Below are 22,535 nucleotides of genomic sequence, written 5' to 3'. Positions count from 1 at the left end.
AAAACGAGCATATGTCTATAGGACTTTTTTTCTTAGTTTTTTACTCCTCTACACGCTCCCGAAGTTTTGCGATTTAATTTGGAAACACCCTGTATATAGTTACAGAGATTGTATTATTATGAAGTTAATATAGAAATTATTGTTGAATTACCAGCTGCTGAACTAAATAAACGTGTTGAACGATGACGTTTAAAATCGAAACCAGACATGTGTGACACTAATTTCTCCTTTATCATTTCTACAGAACTCTCAGAATTCTTCGAAAAAATAAAAAGGTCTCTCTAATATAATCGAAAGAGGGGGGGGGGACAGAGGATGAGCTTCTCGGCTTCAATAAGAATGCTGAGTATGCGACGTTATAGTGAAATTTCCGTTGACTTGCCAAAGAGTGGCGTGAAATGAAACACGAGACGACTACACGGGCTAATAGTACCCAACATCGGCATACACAGATATGTGAATGATCGATCCGTGGCCCGGGAAAACGCGCGTTCCAGCATCCGGAGCCTTCGCATACCGGCCGTAGGGCAGCATCACGCAGAATGCTTCGTGGCATCTGGTCGAGAGTGCGAGTCAGGCATTGTGATTCGTGCATAGTTCGCATTTCGTCAGTACATTTTCGGACCTCCGCTCTCTGACCAGGAACATGATTAGTGTGCGCACACTTGACCTGGTCGACCCATTGTGTCGGTGGAGAAAGGGGAACTGAGAAATACTATTATACCGATACTACTGTGCACGCGGAGTTCCCATTATTCGATGCTGCCGAAATACGCGTAGGGTGCCGTCCTGTTCTCCGGATTTATTACAATTTTTCTCAACAGTCCTTATACAAATATACACGTGTCTTTGGCCATGTAAAATTATTGGAACCGATCATGAGATTTATGAAAATATTTTAGGGGGAAGATCGTTATGTGTATGTATATCTTGTACGGCAGATAGAATTCGGTCAGGCATTTTGTAAACACACACACACACACACACACACACGTTCAAAATTTTGAACTTAACTATAAAATAGTCCGATTTGTTATTTTTTTAGAAAAACAAAAGAAAATATAATCTTTTTTCTATAAAAAAAAAAATGCATCGGATATCTGAGAAATATCCAATACCAGGTATTATCTGATACTTTTTTACTGTCCGGTCGGATAGCCGGATATCATATTAGTAGCCGGTAATATATAATATATTGAGCCGGTTGAAATTTTATATTGAAAGTTTGCGCCATTAATGTCGAATTTTAGTGTTCTTTTCAACTGAACTTCTTGCACGGTTCATCTTTCCTCTTTTTTTTCACGTTGGGAAAATAAAGAAAATTATTATCATTAATTTTCTCTTGCATTTTTTTGGAAGCTTTGTTTCAGATATCTGACCGGATATCCGGGGAAATATTCAATATCCGATTGGATAATTGCCCTACCGGATATTCGATATCCGGTAATTTTACAATCTGGTGCATCCCTGCCTTTTCTCTTTAATATATTTATAAAAATCTTTTTTTGAGAGATACTTTGGAAATTGAAACTTATTATTAGATACTTTAGAGAGAAAGAGAAAGAGAGAGAGAGAGAGAATATTATTATTATTTTTTTATAAGAATGCAAAAGATTCGACTGTGATATAAACATCGTTTAAAAGAGAGTCGTCGCGTGAACTCCAGAGACAAACGAGCCATGGCCGAGGACGTTATCGGGATAATTTTCGCAGGGCTCGCAGTAAACTACCGAAATGATGGATCGAACCGGGAGCGGAACGAAGCGGGACGGCCGCGCTGTTCGGGAGGAGAGATTGGTAATGTGTGTGAAATTTTTGAAAGCCACACGGTAAGCGCTCTCGCTCGACCGTTGGTCGACACGGACACGGGGATGCTCGGGTTAGGTGCACAGTGCACACACGTTGCTCCGACAATTTATGGCGTTTTGCGTATCTCTTCGTCACGTGCGCGTTACGTGCCCTCCTGCACACCTATGCCCTCTTTCTCTCTTCCTCCCTCTGTCCCTCCATCCATTTCGCCCTTTCGGTGCGTTCGCCACCCTTCACACGTCTCACCCCGTCCTCAACCACCTCTCGTCGCTCCCTCTCGGCTTGGCTGCCGAAATCGCGTCAGCATTTAGCGTGCAGTATATTAGGCAAAATACAGGCGGATATCCTCTCACGGGCCATTACTGTTACCTTTGATCATCGCATGACCGGAGAGTGGTTAACGCTGCGTCATCAGAGCATGAATTTCTCTCTATCTGCCCGGTATAATTTACAATCCGCGCAGCAACGGCCCTCTCGCCAACTAAGTCCACACTCACGCGGAATCCCCCTAGACAACCACCACTCTCTCTCTCTCTCTCTCTCTCTCTCGTCCTCTTCTCGCTCTCTTATCATCCGCATAATCGCTTTTGCAATGAGCATTGTTTAATTTTGAATCATCATTATCGATTCACGAAAACGTTTTAGGGCCATAGCACACAAAAAAACTTAAACAGTAAAACGTAAGCAGTAAGCGAATTGACTAATCATAGTAGAGTTCGTAAGGCCATACCATAAGCAGTAGCCAATTCAACATGTTGATTTCTTTGCTACTTATGTCTTGTTGTCTTAATTAAGTTTTTTGTGTGCCATGGCCTTTAAGCTTAAATATTGTATCTCGAAGGAAAATTAATAATAAATTTAACTTCAAAAGTTATATAATAGAAGGTGAAAACATTTTTTATCTATTTAAGAGTGAAAAATATTTTATTAACAATTACAAATTTAAAAAAAAGATTACTTAAAGAAAATTATTACATTTGCACTTATGTTAAAGCATAACGGACAAATTAGGCGATTATAAATATAGATACAATTTTTTAAGTTCGTCGAACATTTTTTCAGAACTATGTATTAATAAAATTTCCGAAACGTGGCTCTAAGTCATTTTTTGCGTTAATGCCATTACATATAAGATGTAAATAGACGTATAAATTGTTAATAAACAAGTTGCACCATACCAATCTCCTCAAACGACAATTTTCTCAAGACATGAATGTGAGCAATAGGAAAATTTAAAAGCAAAGTGGGCAACTTGCGCGCAATCGTTCGGGTAGTTTCGGTGACCAGCCGAAAGCAGCCTGTTGCATGCCCGCATCGGGGCTGCTGACGTCACTTCCACCACCGTGTACACACCCGAACGTCGAGTGGCGGGCTTCTCGGTGGGGAGACTCCGAGCGAGCCAGGGGCGTTGATAGTGGGGTATGAGGGACAAGGGAGTAGCGGGGAACGCAACGCTCTTGGAGGGCGTGCTTGACAAAGGCGTGGTTACCGTGTCCCCACCCAACAATAAACAAGCAACTCTGACGTTAATTTGTTTGTTTTGCCCTTCTCTACCTGGCTCTTTCTCTCGACTTCGTCCTCTCCCTTTTTCTCTCTTTTCTTCTCTTATTCTTCTCTTTCTCGCTCCGTCGAATCTTTCGTCTTCTTGCCTTTCCCTTCACCTCGTTTAGTTACCTGCTTGTCCAGAAAAATATTCTAGTAAACTAGATTACATTTAAAGAATCATTTAAGAATCCATGGAGAGTAGGAATTGAGTGGTTAGAAAATTTTTGAAATTACACCTCTAATATATAGGTATATAAATATACATATATATTAGAGGTGTGTGTGTACTACATATATTATGTATACATAACATTGAATGCATAATAATTGAAATTTGAAATGTTTGTTTAATTTATAAAATGTTAAATTTTTTTAACACAGCTTTTTATAAAAGTCCATTACTTATATAATCACTAACATTTTGTAGAGAATGTTAAATAATGCTAGAATGTTTATTTATTTTTTCATTTATAAGAAAATTTTATATTAAAGTCACAGTGACATAAATATGATAAAATGACAAATAATTCTTGTCCATGACGCTGGAAGAGATAACAATATTACATGAAATTAAAACAAAAAATAATAAAATTAATTTTACTTTGATTAGCGTTAAGATACATTTCATATCTTTTAAAGTGTATTTTAATACTAACCAAAATAAAATTAATTTTTATTATTTCTTAAAGAGTATAAAAATATTTTATAACTTCCCCCCCCCCATAAAATAATTCTCTCGCGTTATATTTCTCATCATATTTATTCCTATTCGTATTTCTTACTTTGATGACAATTAACTTCTTGTGTAACCGATATGAACTATCAATGAAATAAAAGATATTGATATAATAGCAATTGCGTAAAGCTGGAATCGAATCTTCATTTTTTTCTAAAGATAGATCCAAACTTCGCAAATAGCGTTATCACGATATGTTTGAAGACAGACGTGTGAGAATCAATAAATAATAACTTTTTTTTGCTCTTTGCTTTGTTGGCTTTGTCGCCATCAAAATGCTATTCTTGAGTTTGCTCAAGTGGCGATGGAGAATCACCAAATATAGACAAGCACGGAATCGATAACAGGCTTGTTAAACATATCGATGAAAAGAGTTGCATATCTGTTTTGTGTTTGCCATGCACGGAGAATGATATCGATATGTGAAGAGTGTTCTCGGAAAGTTTAAATCGATATTTAAAATGTAACCTAGAAAAAAAGAGATAGAGAGAGAGAAAACAACAAAATGTACATACAATATGTACGTTTCGTACACCTCATTATTTCGCTAATATTTGTTAATATTTTTTAATTGCTAATTTGATATTATGTTATATACTTATTATAAGATTTTATACTAGTATACTATATCGTATACTATATTAATGTATGTAATTATCTTTGTATATTCTAATTGTAAATTACATATCTAGTATTATTATTGTCTTATTGTTATTTTAATTATATTCGAGATCTAAACTTGTTAATAATATTATTTTTTATTTGCATTTTATATATTATATTTTTTTATATACTTTTTACTTCCAAGTATAATATTTTACATAATTTGCATTTCAATAAAATCGTTATTATCACTATTAAGGAAGTATAAAAAAATGAAACAATAAAAAAAAATTTATATTTGAGAGATCTAAGAATCCGCTTATTATAAAAGTAGAACAACTTTGGAAAGGTATGGAGTTAATTGAAACGCCAAGATAAACTAATACGATATCGAAAATCGATGTCAGCTTGTTTCTTGAAGCTATGCATTTCATATTTTTAAAGTAAACAATTTATTATATAAAAAATTGGCTTTTGTATTTATTAATCTAATATTTCCTTGCTTTAAAATTTCCGAGAACATGCAGACACAAACACTTTAGTTTATCAAAAACTAAACGCGTTAATTAACAACAACGGCTTAGTCAAGAGCAGGTAACGTTGAGAGGTGTAAACGAGGATAATTGCGTCTCACCTAACGTCATCGTGCTTTTGTAGCGCGCCACTCTACGTATAAAATTGGTTGGAATCGATCTTAAGAGCCCTGCCCGAGTGCCGGAGGGATGCTCGGAAACGGGGAACGACTTGACCTTGGCTGGATTCACGCGTAGCTGAGCTAACGCAAAATCGAAACGCGTTACTTCCACCGCGTGGATCTCCTAAAGCCGGGTTCACATCGTGACCTGCAGCGGCAGCTTTCCGGACTCTGGGATATCCGCAAACGCGACTGCGCACGCAGATTCATAGATCCCGGATAAAAAAAGTCGAAAATTTTCAAACTACTTTTCCATAATATCTATTTATTTTATAGCAAATACGCGAACTGAGATGATAATAAATCGATGATAACTATATATGACGAAGCGTGACAATGAATGAATAGGCTGCGTAAACAAATTTATAAAGCATAGCTCTGAAAACTTAACTACAATAATTAAGTTATTTCATGAAAGATTTGTATATTTAAGAACTTTATGTGAATCTTGAATTATTTTAAATTAATTTATTAAGTCAAACTTTTATAAAACTTTTATCATAAATTAAAAGAAATTTTGAAGGTCTAATTAATATTGACGAGAGTAAGCATAATACTTTTTTAATATAAAAATTTTAGTTTTAATTACTTTTATTGCCTATACCTATACTTGATATTTACATGACACTATTTTCAAATATATATATATATAACATTTCTGCTAAAACATCGAATTTCTATTTCTTTCGATCAAAATCTCTTTTATGATCAACAAATAGGCTAATACATTTATTAAAATATAAACAGAAAATTTACTCGCTGCTAAATTACATACTTCAAGCATCTGTTGAAATTTGTTTCCATTTCACAACTGTTATCTTCCGAAGTTTTCGTAAAGCGCAAAGATAACTTAAGCAAACTTCTCCAAGTTTCTTATAGCGCAAAGGTTGACCTTCGTAACTCATTCGGTTCTATTTAATCGGGCTGGTGTGACATAATCATCTTACGATTGTGGTTTTTAATTCATTCAATTTTTTAATCGAGATATATCTCTCAAATTTGACAAATTAATCTAATTAGTTTAAATTAATAAACTTATCTGCTGTAGAGGACCATTATCAAGTTATCTGTTAATACACTGTTAAATATGTCATGAAATTTAATGTACTTTTAAGTTACACGAATGAAATTCAATTTTATGACACTAAATTAAATTTAATATATCTGCTGTGAAACGTATATTTGTGTATATGTACATGAAATTTATTAAATTTTATGTCGATTTGTATGAAATTTAATATGAGTAAACGTTAAATTTAAGTTACTTATAATATACTTCATTTTCATTGACAACATTAAATATTTTTAATGTACCTGTTTGAAATTTGCTTCCATTACATGTAACGGAAGCAAATTTCTTTTTTTTTTAACAGTGTAGTTATTAACACGTTTCATGCCGCATTAATTTTAAGTAATTTAACTACGCCACGTGATTCACAGTATTTTTATTTGTTTAATAATTATGTATTTGTTAAATGAGATGTATTTCATAATGTTTAAAAAAAGTGACAAAAATTATTATTGCAAAAAAGAAGAATCTAACGTACAATATTGCATCATATATATCATCATAATTATATCCACGTATGATAAATATTACTTTAAAAATTATTTTATAATTACATACATTTCTTTTTATAGCAAAATATCAACGGCCTGAAAGTTCACCGTGTTGACCTATGACCTATGATAGTATTCTCCTTTCTCGCGGATTAGATCGATATTTCTTTAATTTCTAGAAAATATTGAATTGAATGATATATAAAAGTAAGATAGCACAAAAAAAGATAAAAAAGAAATAAATTTCAAGATGCAAAAACTTTACTGATAAAAATAAATCTATAATTTGATTTTATCATTTTCTAAAGACAATTAAACAAAGTTATTATACTTACTTCTACACATAGAAACAAAATTTAAATTCCAGTTTAAATTTGATAAGACAAATATTCCGACGGTGTTATTCAAGTTCCTCGAAACATCTTCGATAAATCAATATAAAAGTATTCGCTCCACTTTCTTCGAACCCATTACATACCTCGTTTCGTTCGAAAGCGACGTAAGTCAGTTTCTAAGTTACTAAGATCGATAGATGTCGCATTACTTTGTTTCCGTATCCCAATTGGAAGTGACGATACCTTCAGAACTGGAACTTAAAATTAATCGTTTTCAAAATAAACGATTTGTGTCTCGATCCTTTGTAAGGTATTTTCCGTGTGAAACGAGCTTGCGGCCCTACGCACCGCGTCGACAAGGGAGCGGATGCATCCACCTCTACCCTCCTTGCCTCTCATCCCGCGAGAAAGACCGTAGGGATACACCAAGGCACATAGAGAGGGTGAATCACCCCCGCGCGCGCCTGACGTACTCTGGCGTGCATAACACCCACGGTTGGTTGGTCCACGCGTGACTAGATACCGCTTTGCACGCGTAGGGGACAAACGCCAATTATATTTTAATATCCCTCCACGCGAGACGCGCCTTTCCCCGGCTTTCGGAGCGCGAACGATGCGAAATTTCGACGACGTAATGCTCGCGTTTTTCTCGTTTTCCCGGAATTCGTCTCCGTCTGTCACAAAAATTAGCGAAAATTCAAAGATATTTAAAGATATAGGTAGCGAATAAATTGCAAATAGGGTTTTAAAAAATAATAGTCCTAGAAAATTCCGGAATGGTACAATAGTACAATAATTTTATGTTTTGTATTTAGTATTTACAATAATCATCCTGTGATCTTTTTTTCGTATTAATTTTAGTTTTACAAAAATCAGAAAAAAATGCAAAAAGAAAAATTTTAAATAACGCCCTAAGAAATGATAGATACTTACAATATATACTTTTTTTTCTGGAATTTATCAAAATTTCTGTGAAAATTGTTTACATTAAAACACACTAGAATGTATTTGTAAGTATTGGAAAATTTTATTTATCTGTATTTCTTTTTTTTACTCTACAATTGTTGGAATATCTGTTTTATAAAATTGAATAAATTTAAGACTCAAAATCAAGAAAAGGAGTGATGTGGAACTTAAAATGTTCCTGAACGTGGTGTAAATAGAAAACATAATTTGAAATCGAAGCTTTTTAAACATTTAATTTAAAAAAAAAGTATAACCTTTATTGACAAAATTCATTCTTTAAGCGCAATATAAAAAATTCAGATACGTTAATATAAAATTAAGAGCAATTCATTTTAGAAAAAAATACTTTATGTAGATTTGAGATTGCTGCTATTTTTGTCCAAACTGTCAAGGTTGGTTCAAGTAAGCGTAAAGATAATATAGTCTTATCTGTAAAAGAGAGTAATCATGCTATATTCACAATTAGGAACCTGGAATGTACCACAGATAAAGTCATTTTATTTAACTTGATGTATTGCGGACTTGAATTATATCACATATCTGTCAATATATATTCCTTTAATAAATCATGTATTGTATCAACTTATTGTAGCCATTTCGTTGCACACGAATTGCAGTTCAAGAATATTATTTTATCTCGTCCTAAATCTTTACTATATATTAAAACATATAAATAAAAAAATTGTCTGCATTTAACTTTTTTTATTAATTCAAAGTCTCATTCCTTTATTTAATGATATTTTTAAATAAGTTTTAAATCATATTTAATCTTGAAATTGGAACGCCAATTTTATACAACAACAGATGGATATAATTTTTTATTCTAAAACATCAGTCTCGATTAACCGAGAAATGTCGAAAGAAAGAGAGAGGGAGAGAGAAAAAAAAGGTAATTATGAAGTGCTGGGGACAGAGAAGACCGAGAAGCATATCGTTCTCGCGTTGCGGTTCATCTCCATCTGACGCTGCCGTATATTCCCCCCGGTCGCGTACGTCCTTTTTCCCGTGCGGTGCAGTGCGCGCACGTTGCCGAGCGTGCGCAGTGCGCGCGCAGCACGCGCCCTCCAATGTACCTTCCGCACGGTTGAGCATCTCCACCATTCAGAATCGATGATGTCACGAAGCGGAGCCAAGATCCCCCACTCGCGTAGCGCGGCGCGAGCGCGGAGAGGGGGACTGCGCCCACCGCCCATTGGTCCAAAACGGCAGTCGGACGTACCAACACGAGGCCGTGGCCACCACGGCGGCACGACCCAACGAGAGTCCGCGAGTCGGTGCGTGTCAGTCCGTGCGTGTGCTTTACCTAATAATATTTCCAACGCGGCTAGTCCCGCGCTCTCGCCTCTTCTTTCGCCTGACAGCCAACACGCATCTCGCCGCCCTCTCCTCTCTCTCACTCACTCTCTCTCTCTCTCTCTTCTCTTTCTCTCTCTCTCTCTATCTTTTCTTCACATTGATATATATATGCGTATATACAACCCTCTCTCTTTCTCGCTCTTCCTTGTTAGGATTTAGACGTTTGAAGGCATATCAAAGCTCTTCGCATCGCGTCGCGCCGCGCCGCGTTGAGTCGTCGGGACTACCCTCCTCCGTCCCGGTCTTCGACGGATCTCTCAGGAAAGCGAGAGAGGAGAAGAATCACGCTGCAGAGCAGCACGTGTGCTGCACTCGCGTGGATCGGTAAGCGCGGTGCGGTTAAATAGCCATCGGTTCTCACCACCGCCGAGAGGTCGTCGCGCGCGACAACCGATGCAAAAGTCGTTTTGCCACCCTCGACGGACTTACCGGTAAATGTTTACAGCGCGCGACTAGCCGCGAGAGTGAAGGGGTGTCCTCGCGAGCAAGTATCGACTTCGGTTGGAGCAGTAGATCGGAGTTCGAAACTTCGAATCGGAGTGTCGGATCCCGCGCAAGTGACAGCGACGGACTCTGCGACTCACCTCCGGGAACTGTGATTCGTACATACGAGGTGCAACGAAAGTAGAAACCGGCTAACGGATTCGCAGTGGTGCCTTCGTCGAACGAAGACGTCGAAGGGAGGACGGACACCGTCGGCCGTCGGCAGCTCTTGGTACGTAATCACGTGTTTGTGAGGAAATTTGATTAAGGAGTATTGAGTGAAAGAGAATTGACGTAAAGAGTAGAAGGGTTTACTGTGTTTTACAAATCTTTAATCTTTTATAAGCCATTATCTGAGCTTTAAGTTTTAAATCGTAAACAATTGACCAATCACAGTCGAATGTGAAAAAAATAATTGGCTATAGAGGTCTGTTCTTTTTGGCTGAACTTTTGTATCAGTTTATCTTTCTTCCTCTTCTTTCTTCCTGGAGAGAGAAGGAAGAAAGATGAACTGGTTCAGCCAAAAAGAACAGGCCTATTGAGTGGTCAGTCTTTTACGTTTTAAGAGTAAAGCTTAGGTAAATTATGGGCTTAAGGCTTATTGTAGAAAGTTCACTAATTTTTTACATCAACGATGCGTTAATCCATTTTAATTTTGGACTGATTGAAAATTAAAAAGAAACATCCCTTGTTTATAAAACTGAAATTTTCTTTATTTTACACTTATTATCTACTGTATAATCAAATTGTAAATTAGTTAGAAGAGATAGAAATAAGATCTCTTAATCGAGCGTTAAATTTAAAATTAAATTTTCAGTAAATAGATTTCGTTGTCTCTCTCTCTCTCTCTCTAATTCTTTTATCCGTCAAGGTGCGTTTTTCTGCTATCGACGACTAAAGTTCAAAGAGTCGATTAAACCTGTCTACAGATTCACTTAGTTTTCGCTTTTCGTTCTACGAAACTTTACGCAAATCTTGCTTAATTTATTCGTTAACGAAAGATTATTTTAATTTGGTTTCAATAAATTTTTGTTAAATTTTTTTATTATTTGAAGATGAAATTCGAAAATAGATATTATAATATAATCACAATATCCATTTTTTAGTTAAACGGTTCTTCTAGCGTTTATGCAATATGAATAAATTAGATTTTGAATTATAAAACAACCAATATCGAATATTATGAATAAAATTCGTTTTAAACTGATAAAGAAATGTAATATTGATTGCATAATTTTTGTCACTTTTCACAATAAAAATTCATTTAATACCCTACAAGCAGGAATTCTTAAGATTTAATTTACTGAGACTTAATCCGTTTATCCATAAAAAAGCATACATATATCTCTGTCAGAAATCATCAATATAAATATCTAATCGCTGTGATTGCAAGTAGAACTTTTTGTCTGACGTATCGACGCTGAAAGGATATGTAAAAATGTTCAAAGTATAGGTATCTTACTTCGATAATATCTATCGTCTTCGGGTACGAGTACGCTCGATTAATTGAACACCGCGAACGCGCCGTTAATCGCTCGCTACGCAGCAAACGTACCCGAATCCCAACGGTTCATCCTGCTGATTAACACAGCTCGTGGTATCAGCCACGGCAGGCGAATGCGCGTCGCGCGCGGGAATGCAGATTGCATGCACGTAGCGTATAATACGGCTTAAAGCGTTAGGCGCTCACTCTCCCCCGCGAACTCATCGTAGTACCGGAGACGAATGCGATTGAATAGCGCGTCGAATTTCCGTGACGAATATATGTATGTGTATACGAATATCCTGTTATCTCCCTCGTTTCGTCTTTCTCGTATATTCCACCGTATCTCGTCGTAGTATCTTCTCAGTTTGTTCTCTTCTCTCTTTCCCCTCTCTCCCGCACACAGTCACGGTATTATGGCGTAATTAAGCGATAGGCTTTATACGATTTGCCATGTAAAATGCACGAGTGAAAGAGCCTCCGAGTCTGAATGTCGAGAGCCGTAAGTGTGGGACGTCCCGTGGTGACATTCGACGCGATTATTGTGGAACGCTCCTTTCCAGCGACTTGACGGTGTATTGTGCGTCGGCTACTACAGCAATTTCTTTGCGGTAGACCCGATTCTCTAATCGGGGTAAATATACGACGGCGACGACGTCGGTTGCTCGTAAACAACGTCGATCCGCACGTAGAACGTCTAAAGGTGACCTTATACGGTCAATAATACTGTATTAAGTACTGACAATATTACTGATCGTGTGTGGTTAAATTAATGGATTGACGTAGAATACTGATGGTGATCTGGATTTTAATTCTCAAACATCAGTATCGCTTTATTAAGATCCATCACAGTATATGTTACAGTGCAACAGATAATGTACGTAAAATTAAAATGAAATATATTGTCAATAATACTGATCGTATAAGGTTGTAAAAATATTAAAAATATTAATACGTACTATCAGTATTACTGATTCAATATTATTGATCAATATCATTGATAGTGTAGAGTCACACTTTAAGCCGCTGTTTCTAGGCTGATATTCTCGAGCAAGAATTCTTTGCGAGTGTCATGGAATATTTCTGAGAAAAAAGTTTTTTTAAATCTTTTTAAAAAAAAATTAAAATAAAATAGCCTCATCTTTTTGCTATTTAACTTACTTATTTAAAAAACTTAAAAGTTTGAAGATTAAATTTTGTAGATACTGAAAAAGTATTGTCTTCTGAAATTACATTTCATTATTTATTTTTAGCTTCAATGCACAAGAAGATTAATTTATACATTTGTTTGGAAAATAGAGATGAGTAAAATGAGAGAAGATATTACAAAATAATTATTCTTAGATTTATATAAATACAAATCCCAGAACGAATATTCGACAATAAGAGCCTGATATGTAGAAAAGTTAAGTAGAGTTCCGTAGAAAAGCATAACGTAATGAAAACAATTCGAAAATCTGAAGCAGAAAGCTCATAAATAACAGCAAATTGTTGCAAAAGAGCAGAAAATTGGCCGCGAACCTCCTTAGTACAGAACGCAATTGCATTAGATTGAATTGTATTATGTTTCGAAGGAAGCCTTCCGTAAGATCTATAACCGTTTAACGCCTCGTTAACTGTTCATTATTAACGTGCCGTTAAACAGGAATAGATCCTATAAACGACGCGCGCGAATTAACGTTGATCAATGAAACGTCTTTCGACAATCTACATCTGGAACGGATTGGTGCATTATCGGATTGATCGATATCGAAATAAAATGAAAACGAGAAATATCATTAAATATATTGATTCGTCCGTTGTCATATGGCAATTAAGAAAATTTGTGAAGCTGTGTGCAAAGCAAATTTTTCCGAATGTATGCGCACTGCTACAGATTACGGGAATTAAAGATAAAGAAAATAATGATTATATAAATTATGTTGCTGAATGCATTGAAAGATGTAAATACCGTAATCCAATACTCAAAATTCAAGAGTAATTTGGCAATTAAGTAAAATTAAGATTGCTTTGATTATTGCAGTTGTTTTGTGTAAATCCGACATACATGGAAGTTCTTATTTTGTTAGTTAAAGGAGAGAGACGTAGATTTTTCAAAATAATAATGACGTAAGTTTTATTATATAATAATGTATATATAATGTATGTGTGTCACATTTTCCTAAGAGATAACAAATATAACATTTACATAAGATTTTTGATAAGAAAAAGTTTAATATGCTTCGCGTCTATGTGCGTGCGTGCGTGCGTGCGTGCGTGCGTGCGTGCGTGCGTGCGTGTGTGTGTGTGTGTGTGTGTGTGTAAACATAATAAAGGTAAAAAAAGTAATACAAAGGCACAGGTACTTCGAATCGAACTAATTAATCCCGCATAAGTTGTGTACGTTATGCTAAAGCAATTTATCTCTCAATCGTCCTCGATTACATGAAACAGTTTACCGCCAATAATACGCGGCCTCATTCTTCTTCGGCATTAATTAATAATTAATGTACAAACGCACAAACGTGTACGTGCTCACGACGAACATAATCGTGGGCGGAAGTCACTTTATACGGTAGCGCGAGCGGTTAATGCCTGCGGGGGTTGTTGGGCGTGTATTACGGGGGTGAATTTCGACGGTAGTCGCGGTAGCGACGGTTGTGGGTGCCATTAACAGTGTTTCGCCGGAAATGTAAAGCATAATGCGCCGGCAGCTCGTGGATATGGAACCTATTACCATCCGCGTGTATAATGCTACCTTCCCGCCACCGCCCCATTACACCTCGCGTCTCGCCGCGTTGCGTTGCGTTGCGTTTGCGGAGCATTCAAGAAGAGTTCAAATTTATCCCGCAATAACTACGCGTTAAGAACAGGAATGCAGATTCTTGCGTAACGCATAAGGCGCAAAAAATCAACTAATCTTTTATTTCATAGAAAGGAAGGGAATGAAGGACTTTGGTTCATTTTCTTATGCATTATGCGTTATGCATGACTCTGTGTTTCCGCCCTAACTTTGTTCTCCACATCTCATTTGTTAGATCAGGAGCGAACGATCTTCGACAGTTTGGAAAATTTTAATTCCAGTTCAAGAAGTTCAAGAATCCTCTATTTGTCCAACGATAATACGCTTTTAATAATTTGATTCTTTAAACAATTAATCGAGTTCGTGGATTTTCTGCAAATTATCCAAAGTTTAGAAGAATCCCGTTTCAAGGTTAACGCGATCATAAAAAACATCTGGCATTTACGTAACTGGCAACGATTATTCTTAATTTAATAAAAGATTAATTTACCGCGTAATCATAAAATATTTAATGTTAAATAAGTTATTTGAAAAATCGCATCTCATTTATTTGAAGAAAAAATACTTGAACGCGAAAGGAAAAATAAGGAAAGCAATATTTCTCTATAATTAGAGATTAATGTTTCTAAGATTATAATTCATCAAGAGACACAGTAATATCTCGCGTTAAGTACATTATTTTATAATTGAAAGAGAAATTAAAAAAGTTAATCGCGCATGTAGTAAGTCTTCTTTGTGCGATATTTAATCTTGTCGAACTTGAATCTCATACGATTAAGAAAAAGTCTCTCTCGGAAAACCGCTGTTCCGTTGGCGATTCCGAGCGAGACAGAATCGAGTTTGAGTTCACTAAATCGACAGCTTGGCGTCTTGCAAACAGAAGTGACGTGATCCTGTTTGCGCTCAGTCGGGCATAATCCGAGGTAATCCTCTTGCACAATATGCGAATGCAATGCGTTCTAACCTCCCTCCTTCCACCTCCGCTCGTTTCTTCCGCTCTTTCTCTCGTATATACATAAACATATGCCTTTCGCGCCTCTCGCGTGCGGCTCTTTCCTCTTTTCTGTATTTCATCTCCCGCGTCGTCTTCTTAATGCATACAAGGAAGTGCTCCTCTTGTATTGTAGCGCAAAGAGCATCGTGGATAATGAAAGGGGGAAGTACCCTGTGCAGACACTTGTGTTACCTCGCCGTTGAATTTCATCGCGATAACCTACGGAAGTGAATCGTCTTATAAATTATAACATGAATTTGATTCGATTCAATGTACCTTGCATAAACATCCCTGTAAGAGAGATGTCTTTGTCAGCTTTGACATTTTTCTTCTACTAAACCTAGGGAAAACATATATCTCAATTTACGTATTGATGAAGTAACACCATTGTGTGAATAGAATATCTCTCTAATAAAATACCATTTAAACTAAATGCAATACATACTTGTTTTATTCGATTTAGAGTTAGCATCAAATAGATATCTTTGGGTGATATTTATAGTCCGTTCTTATTTTAAAACTGTCAGTAATGTTTTGAGACGTTGCTAATACGTGTCTCTTTGATTCATTTGTGACATCTTAAGACTATACTTAAGACGATTCTATAAATATAAGATCCGACTATGAATACCGTCCTTTGTCACAATTTCAAACTTGAGAATTATTTCTCATTTTATGATGCCTAAGTGTTAACTGTTACCCTTCTCGAATTGCTTATAACATATAAAACATGTTCCATATTTAAGACATTCAAAATTGATCCCGATTTAATTGAAGCGAATGAAACGGAAGCATCTGTAAGTGAAGCTTCTAAAGATTACTTTTAATTTCCGTAATGTATTTTGCAATGCCATTAACGACTCGATACACTGTTAAATCTATAGTGCCAAATTTAATTCAATGTGAGTCGCCACTGCTCCTAATCATATCGTTATTTTAGACTAAAACAATGATTATAGTTTATAGTTAATACTATACAGTGTCAATTTGACACTATATAGTGTCCAATTGACACGATATAGTGTCAAATTTAACATGTAATATTTAGTAGGAGCAGTGGTCACGTTAGGTTAAATTTATACTACTATATAATTTAGACACTATAGATTTAACAGTGTACGACTTTTACCCTCTGCGACTTTACTTTAAACTTCTTTCATAAACTGTTTTTTTTCTTATAGCTTCTCATATGCGTTTTATATATGGAGCGATACAACTCGTACGCTTTCAGCCGACTAACCCTTTTCGACACTAATTATCGCTCTTAGCTCCATTTTCATTCCCTCTAGTAGCAACTCTCACTTCATCTTCTTTTTTCTGTCTGCAGTAGTGAAAAATATACGGAGGGTGTTACGTTTGCTAGTAGTTCACATCTTCAACGACTGTGATCCTCAATAATTAAAACACTTCATGTCGTCAATGTAACGACGTTCGAGATGATTCCATTCGTTTCAGGGATGATTTACGTTCTTTGTATTTGAAAATATGAAGACCGATTGGTATTATATAATGATACATGCAATTATTAATAAATAGCTCTGCTAATAAATAACATAAATTTGAAACATGTTAATAGAAATTAATATCAATATTAATTAAGAATTCATTTGTTTTGATAATCTGCTATAATTCTTACCAGTATCGTGTCCTTATACATAAAAATTTATCAACGATTTATCTTATAACTCTAAATTAAATTTTTTAATTAAATTTTATTTATGATAAAGAGTTTTCAAAATATGTGAAAATAGGGACATGTAAAAGTCAACGCATAAAATTGCTAAGAATTATGATGCAGGACAACACGCATAATAAATATATAATAAAAAAGAGTAATAATAATAGTAATGATAATTCATCTGACTTTGCATAGCTTACTGTCCCATATACTCGTATGTAACGTTTCTGAAAAATTTAATCAATTTATTAACAAAAATACTAGAGTGCCATTTTTAACATCAATAAACTATCTGAATTTATTAAGATTCAGAAAGATTCTCGTCTAAAAGCAACGTTGTATATAGGATTGACTGTAAAAATTGTAATGCTTCTTATGTCGGCCAGATGAGTAGACAGTTGAAAACACGAATTAACGAACATCGTAGTTATATCCGCTGGAACATCTACCCATTCTATAATTACCGATCATAGGCTGCAATTCGACCATGATTTCGACTGGGATAATATAAAAATCTTAAATGAGTTGAAACAAAATAACAGCCTCAATCTCCAACAGACATATAAAGGATCTTTCTTCACTCTGCGTATTTTCCTATATTATAAACAAAACAAAACCTACGTTATCATGATTATTTTTATAATCAGTGTCTGCAGCTAACTGACTAGTTCATCTTAATAATTTGGCTCTTATTTAAGAAATTTTTTGACAAATTTTCTATTTAAAATATTTCTGTGCGTTATTTTCGATTCTAATGGTGAGTTTACTATTTAAAAAATTCAAACAAAAATTGCTCGATTTTATAGAACATTCTAGGTTTTTGTTTACACTTTTTGCATGGTGTATTAAATGTGTGTTAAATTCACAATTTCCAGAATTTTTCTCCGTACGATCTTCCAATCGTTCTATCACAATAATTTTGTAGTTACTTACAAGAGAAGTTTCACAACTGTCCGGAACCGATTTGATTCTCCATGAAGTATGTTGTTAAACACGAAAATCTAAGAGACACGTATTTTTTTATACGTGCGCTAACTCATATTTAAGGGGTGAAACACCCCTTTGAAAAAAAACGGTATTTCTATTTTGAGCCGAATACCGTCGGAAGTATAAAAGATGAAAAAAAATTTTTTTAAACAAAAGTTGTACAGTTTCAAGAGTACTTCAATGTTGTGAAGAAAAAAAAATTGAAAAAAATTTTTTTTGTTAACAATTGTTAAACAAAAAAATTAAAAAAATATTTTTTTCTTCACAACATATTTTGAAGTACTCTTGAAACAGTACAACTTTTGTTTAAAAAAATTTTTTTTCATCTTTTATACTTCCGACGGTATTCGGCTCGAAATAGAAATATCGTTTTTTTTTTTCAAAGGGGTGTTTCACCCCTTAAATATGAGTTAGCGCACGTATAAAAAAATACGTGTCTCTTAGATTTTCGTGTTTAACAACATACTTCATGGAGAATCAAATCGGTTCCGGACAGTTGTGAAACTTCCCTTGTTAGCATGAGAACTGGAAAGATATTGTTGCATTTTCCTGCTTGATTAATTTATTTTGAGCTCCCTACATCTAAAGGGGGCTCAAAAAGGTAGTCAAAACATGTAATAACGTGAACTTTATAAATATTATCTCTCGATTTTCTTAATGTAAATTTAATATTATATAATTAAAATATTATATAATTAAAATTTCGTAATTTTACACACCGACTCTGTGTCGACTCTTACATGTCCTTATTTTTATATACTGAAATTTGTTATTGTATAATATGAGTCTTTTAATCTGTATTTTTAAAAGATTTTTGTTATTTATCTCTTCGAATTTTAATTTCTCTGAAATTTTTTTAATTTTATTGCTTTATATTTCCATGATTTAAAACATGTATATGTATATATTTATATTTCGTATAGTAGATACAATCGTCAGTATAATTTTTGTTCAAGTTAGTTCTTTAATATCTGTTGGCAAAAGAATCTGTGATGGTTTATATATATATACATATATGTATATATGTATATCTTTCCTCTTTCTTGTGTGCTTTGTAGAACGCAAAATTAAAGTAGATTGTGTGGATACGTTGCGGTAAGATAGGAACCGCGCGCGGTTTAGAAGTAACAGCGCGGGAAGAGATCGGTTTATTTGTCTGCTTAAGGCAACGTATATATGACCGCGATATGCAAATGACAGATTTACACAGGTGTCATAGATACATACAGTTTTCGAGCATACGGCGCGGGCGTCGAATTAACTACGACGTTTAATACGGGATAGTTTGGATGGGTCATCGAAACCGTCAAGTGTATCTTCGGTACAAGCACTATTCTTTCGCGTTATTAATTGCCTAAAGTCATTTTATAGTCGTGTTTACCAACATGCATCTCACTAGTTTCGTATTTACATTACGAAGCTAGGTACTATCTTTCTTGCTTTCTCAATCACACGATTAATTGGTCTGATAATCTAGTCTTTGGACGGAAAGACGTTAGTGTTATTGCAATATACGAGTTTGAGATTTTTTCTAATGATAGGTTTAATTATGGGTTTCAGTGAACGAGAAGTGTTTAAAGGCCCGAAGATTCTGCCTTCGCAGCAACTGGGCGCTGCGGTCGCTCCATGGCCGGGCGCAACCGGCCTCATAGCTTCGGTCACTGCTGACGACATGGCACACAAGGGTAAGTTTGTATTTTTTAATTATAAAATTGTACAATTTCAACGTTTATCGATATACACAACTGGAGATCATTTTTAAAAACAAAAGTAACAATGCGACAGTTATTAACATAATTGTAGGAAGAATAATATCGAAAATATCGAATCGAATATTGAAGCTTGCAATTCTTAAATTTGTAATGTTAAAATACGTAAATCAATGTAGGAATCATTATTCATAGTCTAATAATAAGATTTAGAGTTATGGTATAGGATAAGATAAAAAAAAAGTCATTATCTCCAAAGTTGCGTATGCGATCAGAAGATTAAGACGCGCGAAACCCCATCGTGATCCCCAAAAGAATATCAAAAGATCCCTTCATGTCGATCTTTGATCATATGTCATTTTCTAATCCGGCATTCCATTACAACGGGCCATCACGAGAACGATTATGATAAAACCTTTACGAAAACGGAATTCTCTTTTTCTCTCTCTTGTCCTCTCCCTCCAAGAAGCATAAAACTTAACGACTTCTGGACGACTACGAAATTCCGATGGCACATAACCACCATACGTGCAACGAATTCTGTTTCTGCGATTGGTGTTTTGCATTAACGTGCAACATTTATGTGCCTCTAAAATAGCGTCGAACTTGAGAAAAATAATCGACTGTGATTGGTCAATTTCTTACGGCTTTACAGCTTATAGCCTCTTAAAGCAAGGTTGTGGACCTAGACTAATGAGATTTTAAGGCTTAAGCTTTAAGATTTAAATAAGGAACTTTCAAATCAGCATTTAAAGTGTAAAGGTATAGCATCGTGATGGCTAAGAACATTTCTGAGGTAATTGCCGTGTGCAACGGTTTTTTCTATTCGCGCGCACACACACTTCTCCTATTAATTCGCGAGACGAAGTCTCGGCGAACGTAAACTATGTCCGGAGATATTACGGATAATTCGAATTCTAGCCCCGGACGAATCGAAACGTCCGAGAATCAAGAGGGAGGCGTTCGGTTGATGGCTAAGGCGTTTAACCCCATTAGTCCTGAATGGAACCTCTCGTCTCTTCCTTCCTCCCTCTCTCTTTCTTGTTCTCTCGTATATCCACCCCCGTTCCTTCTCGCTTTCTCTAACTTTCTGTCACTGGCGCTTCCTTCGCTTTCGCCCATCCCTGCTCGAGTTCTCTTAACACAAGGGTCCGAAGAGGATGGGCAGACGACGTCTCAAGGCTTTCTAAAGCCGGCAACTTCTGCCTGAAACTGGCTGCTCACTTCACGTATTGATTTCCATTCTCTTACGCCTTCCAGTCCTCACGTTTCTCGTCCGCCTCTCTCTCGCGTCGTGTCCTTCGGGCCCACCGATTCGTTCCTTCCGCGGGATCCTTCGCTCCGTCGCGAGATCATAATTTCTATCTCTTGACATCCCGATAGTCGTCGTATAACTTAGTTAAAATGCCAAAAAGGAGCATCTAAATGCGACGTCTTTATTCAATAACTCGCGTACTTCCTCTCCTTAATCTTTAATAATTTTGTTACGTTCATCTTTTAATATATGTTATGATATACTGATTTTTGGCAGAATACGCTAGAAAATATTAATGATTTTATTAATGGATATATATTGTGTGGTTGTTATAAATTTAGAAAAATCGAAAACACATCGAAAAATAAAATATATTTTATTTATCATATAAATCTATTATATTAAAAATTAAAATTCGAATAATTCAGGATAGCAAAAAATGTGTACACACAAAAAATACACATACAAAAAATGTGTGTGTATTTTTAGGAAAATAACAACAATGTGTATTTACTTTTCTTTTTTGTGTATTTATATATAATCACAATTGAATCTTTTATGATCATTGTATCCGTAACGCATTCTATCTATTTTTTTTTGTGGATGGAACGAACATATCAAGTTCGTAATCGATTATATCAATTTCAATCAAATTTTTTCCCGTATTCCGAAACAATTTTGTTATTTTATAGAAACGGTTTGTTTATTAACGGTTCACTATATCGCAAAGGATTTCAATTCTGCAAACTTTAGACGTATGCAGCGCATAAGAACTAGTACTATCACAGGGTACTTTTTTTACTTTTACTTTAGCAATTTATTGAAAATAATTGTTTTTCATTGACCCTCCTCTTTTTCCCCCAAATTCTCTCAATTATGTATTATACAACTTGTATACATTGATGAGTATGAAACCTGTATGAGTTAGCAATGCTTGAATTATTGTGTATTTTCGATAATAATTATTATAATACATACAAATAAAATTTCAAACAGCATACGTTTCGACTCCGGATTTAGATCCTCTTTAGTACGTATTAACAATATGAAATGGTCATAAATTTCTTTCTGATGATCGAATCTTTCATCTATTGTAAATTGTAGTTCAATTAAAAGTCGAATAATTAAAATAATTACAGTCGTCATATTAAATTAATTGAAATCGTCATATCAAATCCATAAAATTCTTTAAAGTTAAATAAATAAGTAGAAGGTCTTAGAAAAGATAATGGCAAGCCCCATATTAACAAAATGTGATTGGGAAGAGAACTGATTATAAACCCCCATCAAATTTATTCCATCTCAGAGATTTGCCATAAAAATTAAAATGGTGATATATAAATAATGCAAACAGAGAGAGAGAGAGAGAGAACTCACACATAATTAAAAACTAATAATTAAATCATAATAAATTGAATCAAAAAGATCTGTCATCATATTACTTAACAGTCCATGAGATTAATCTTTAATATATATACAGTACTAGACAAAATAAAGTACGCACTCCAAACATTTTCACATTTATGTAAATAACTCGCCAGTCCTGGCAGATAGCATAAT

The 22,535-nt window shown here is 35.1% G+C and overlaps 1 protein-coding gene across 4 annotated transcripts in view; it reads left to right on the top strand.

Annotated features, from left to right (window-relative positions):
• LOC108723600 (paired box protein Pax-6) overlaps window positions 1-22,535 on the top strand; it is a 128,238-nt gene that overhangs the window by 15,961 nt on the left and 89,742 nt on the right. For 3 of the 4 annotated variants that reach the window (XR_001936656.1, XM_018449466.1, XM_018449463.1), the window contains exons 1-3: window positions 9,754-9,928; window positions 10,050-10,319; window positions 19,572-19,696. Coding sequence is in view for 3 of the 4 variants with exons in the window: in XM_018449466.1 (XP_018304968.1) it covers window positions 19,684-19,696 (13 nt within the window). In the remaining variant the exon portion in view is untranslated. Of the gene's footprint in view, window positions 1-9,753; window positions 9,929-10,049; window positions 10,320-19,571; window positions 19,697-22,535 lie in introns of those variants that run through there. The other variant, XM_018449465.1, reaches the window with a different exon arrangement.

The sequence above is a fragment of the Mycetomoellerius zeteki genome, unplaced genomic scaffold (genome assembly GCF_001594055.1).
Source record: "Mycetomoellerius zeteki isolate Tzet28-1 unplaced genomic scaffold, Tzet1.0 scaffold245, whole genome shotgun sequence".
Lineage (NCBI taxonomy): Eukaryota > Metazoa > Arthropoda > Insecta > Hymenoptera > Formicidae > Mycetomoellerius > Mycetomoellerius zeteki.
The sequence above is the reverse complement of the archived record's forward strand: the minus strand, read 5'-3'. Positions and strand labels throughout refer to the sequence as shown.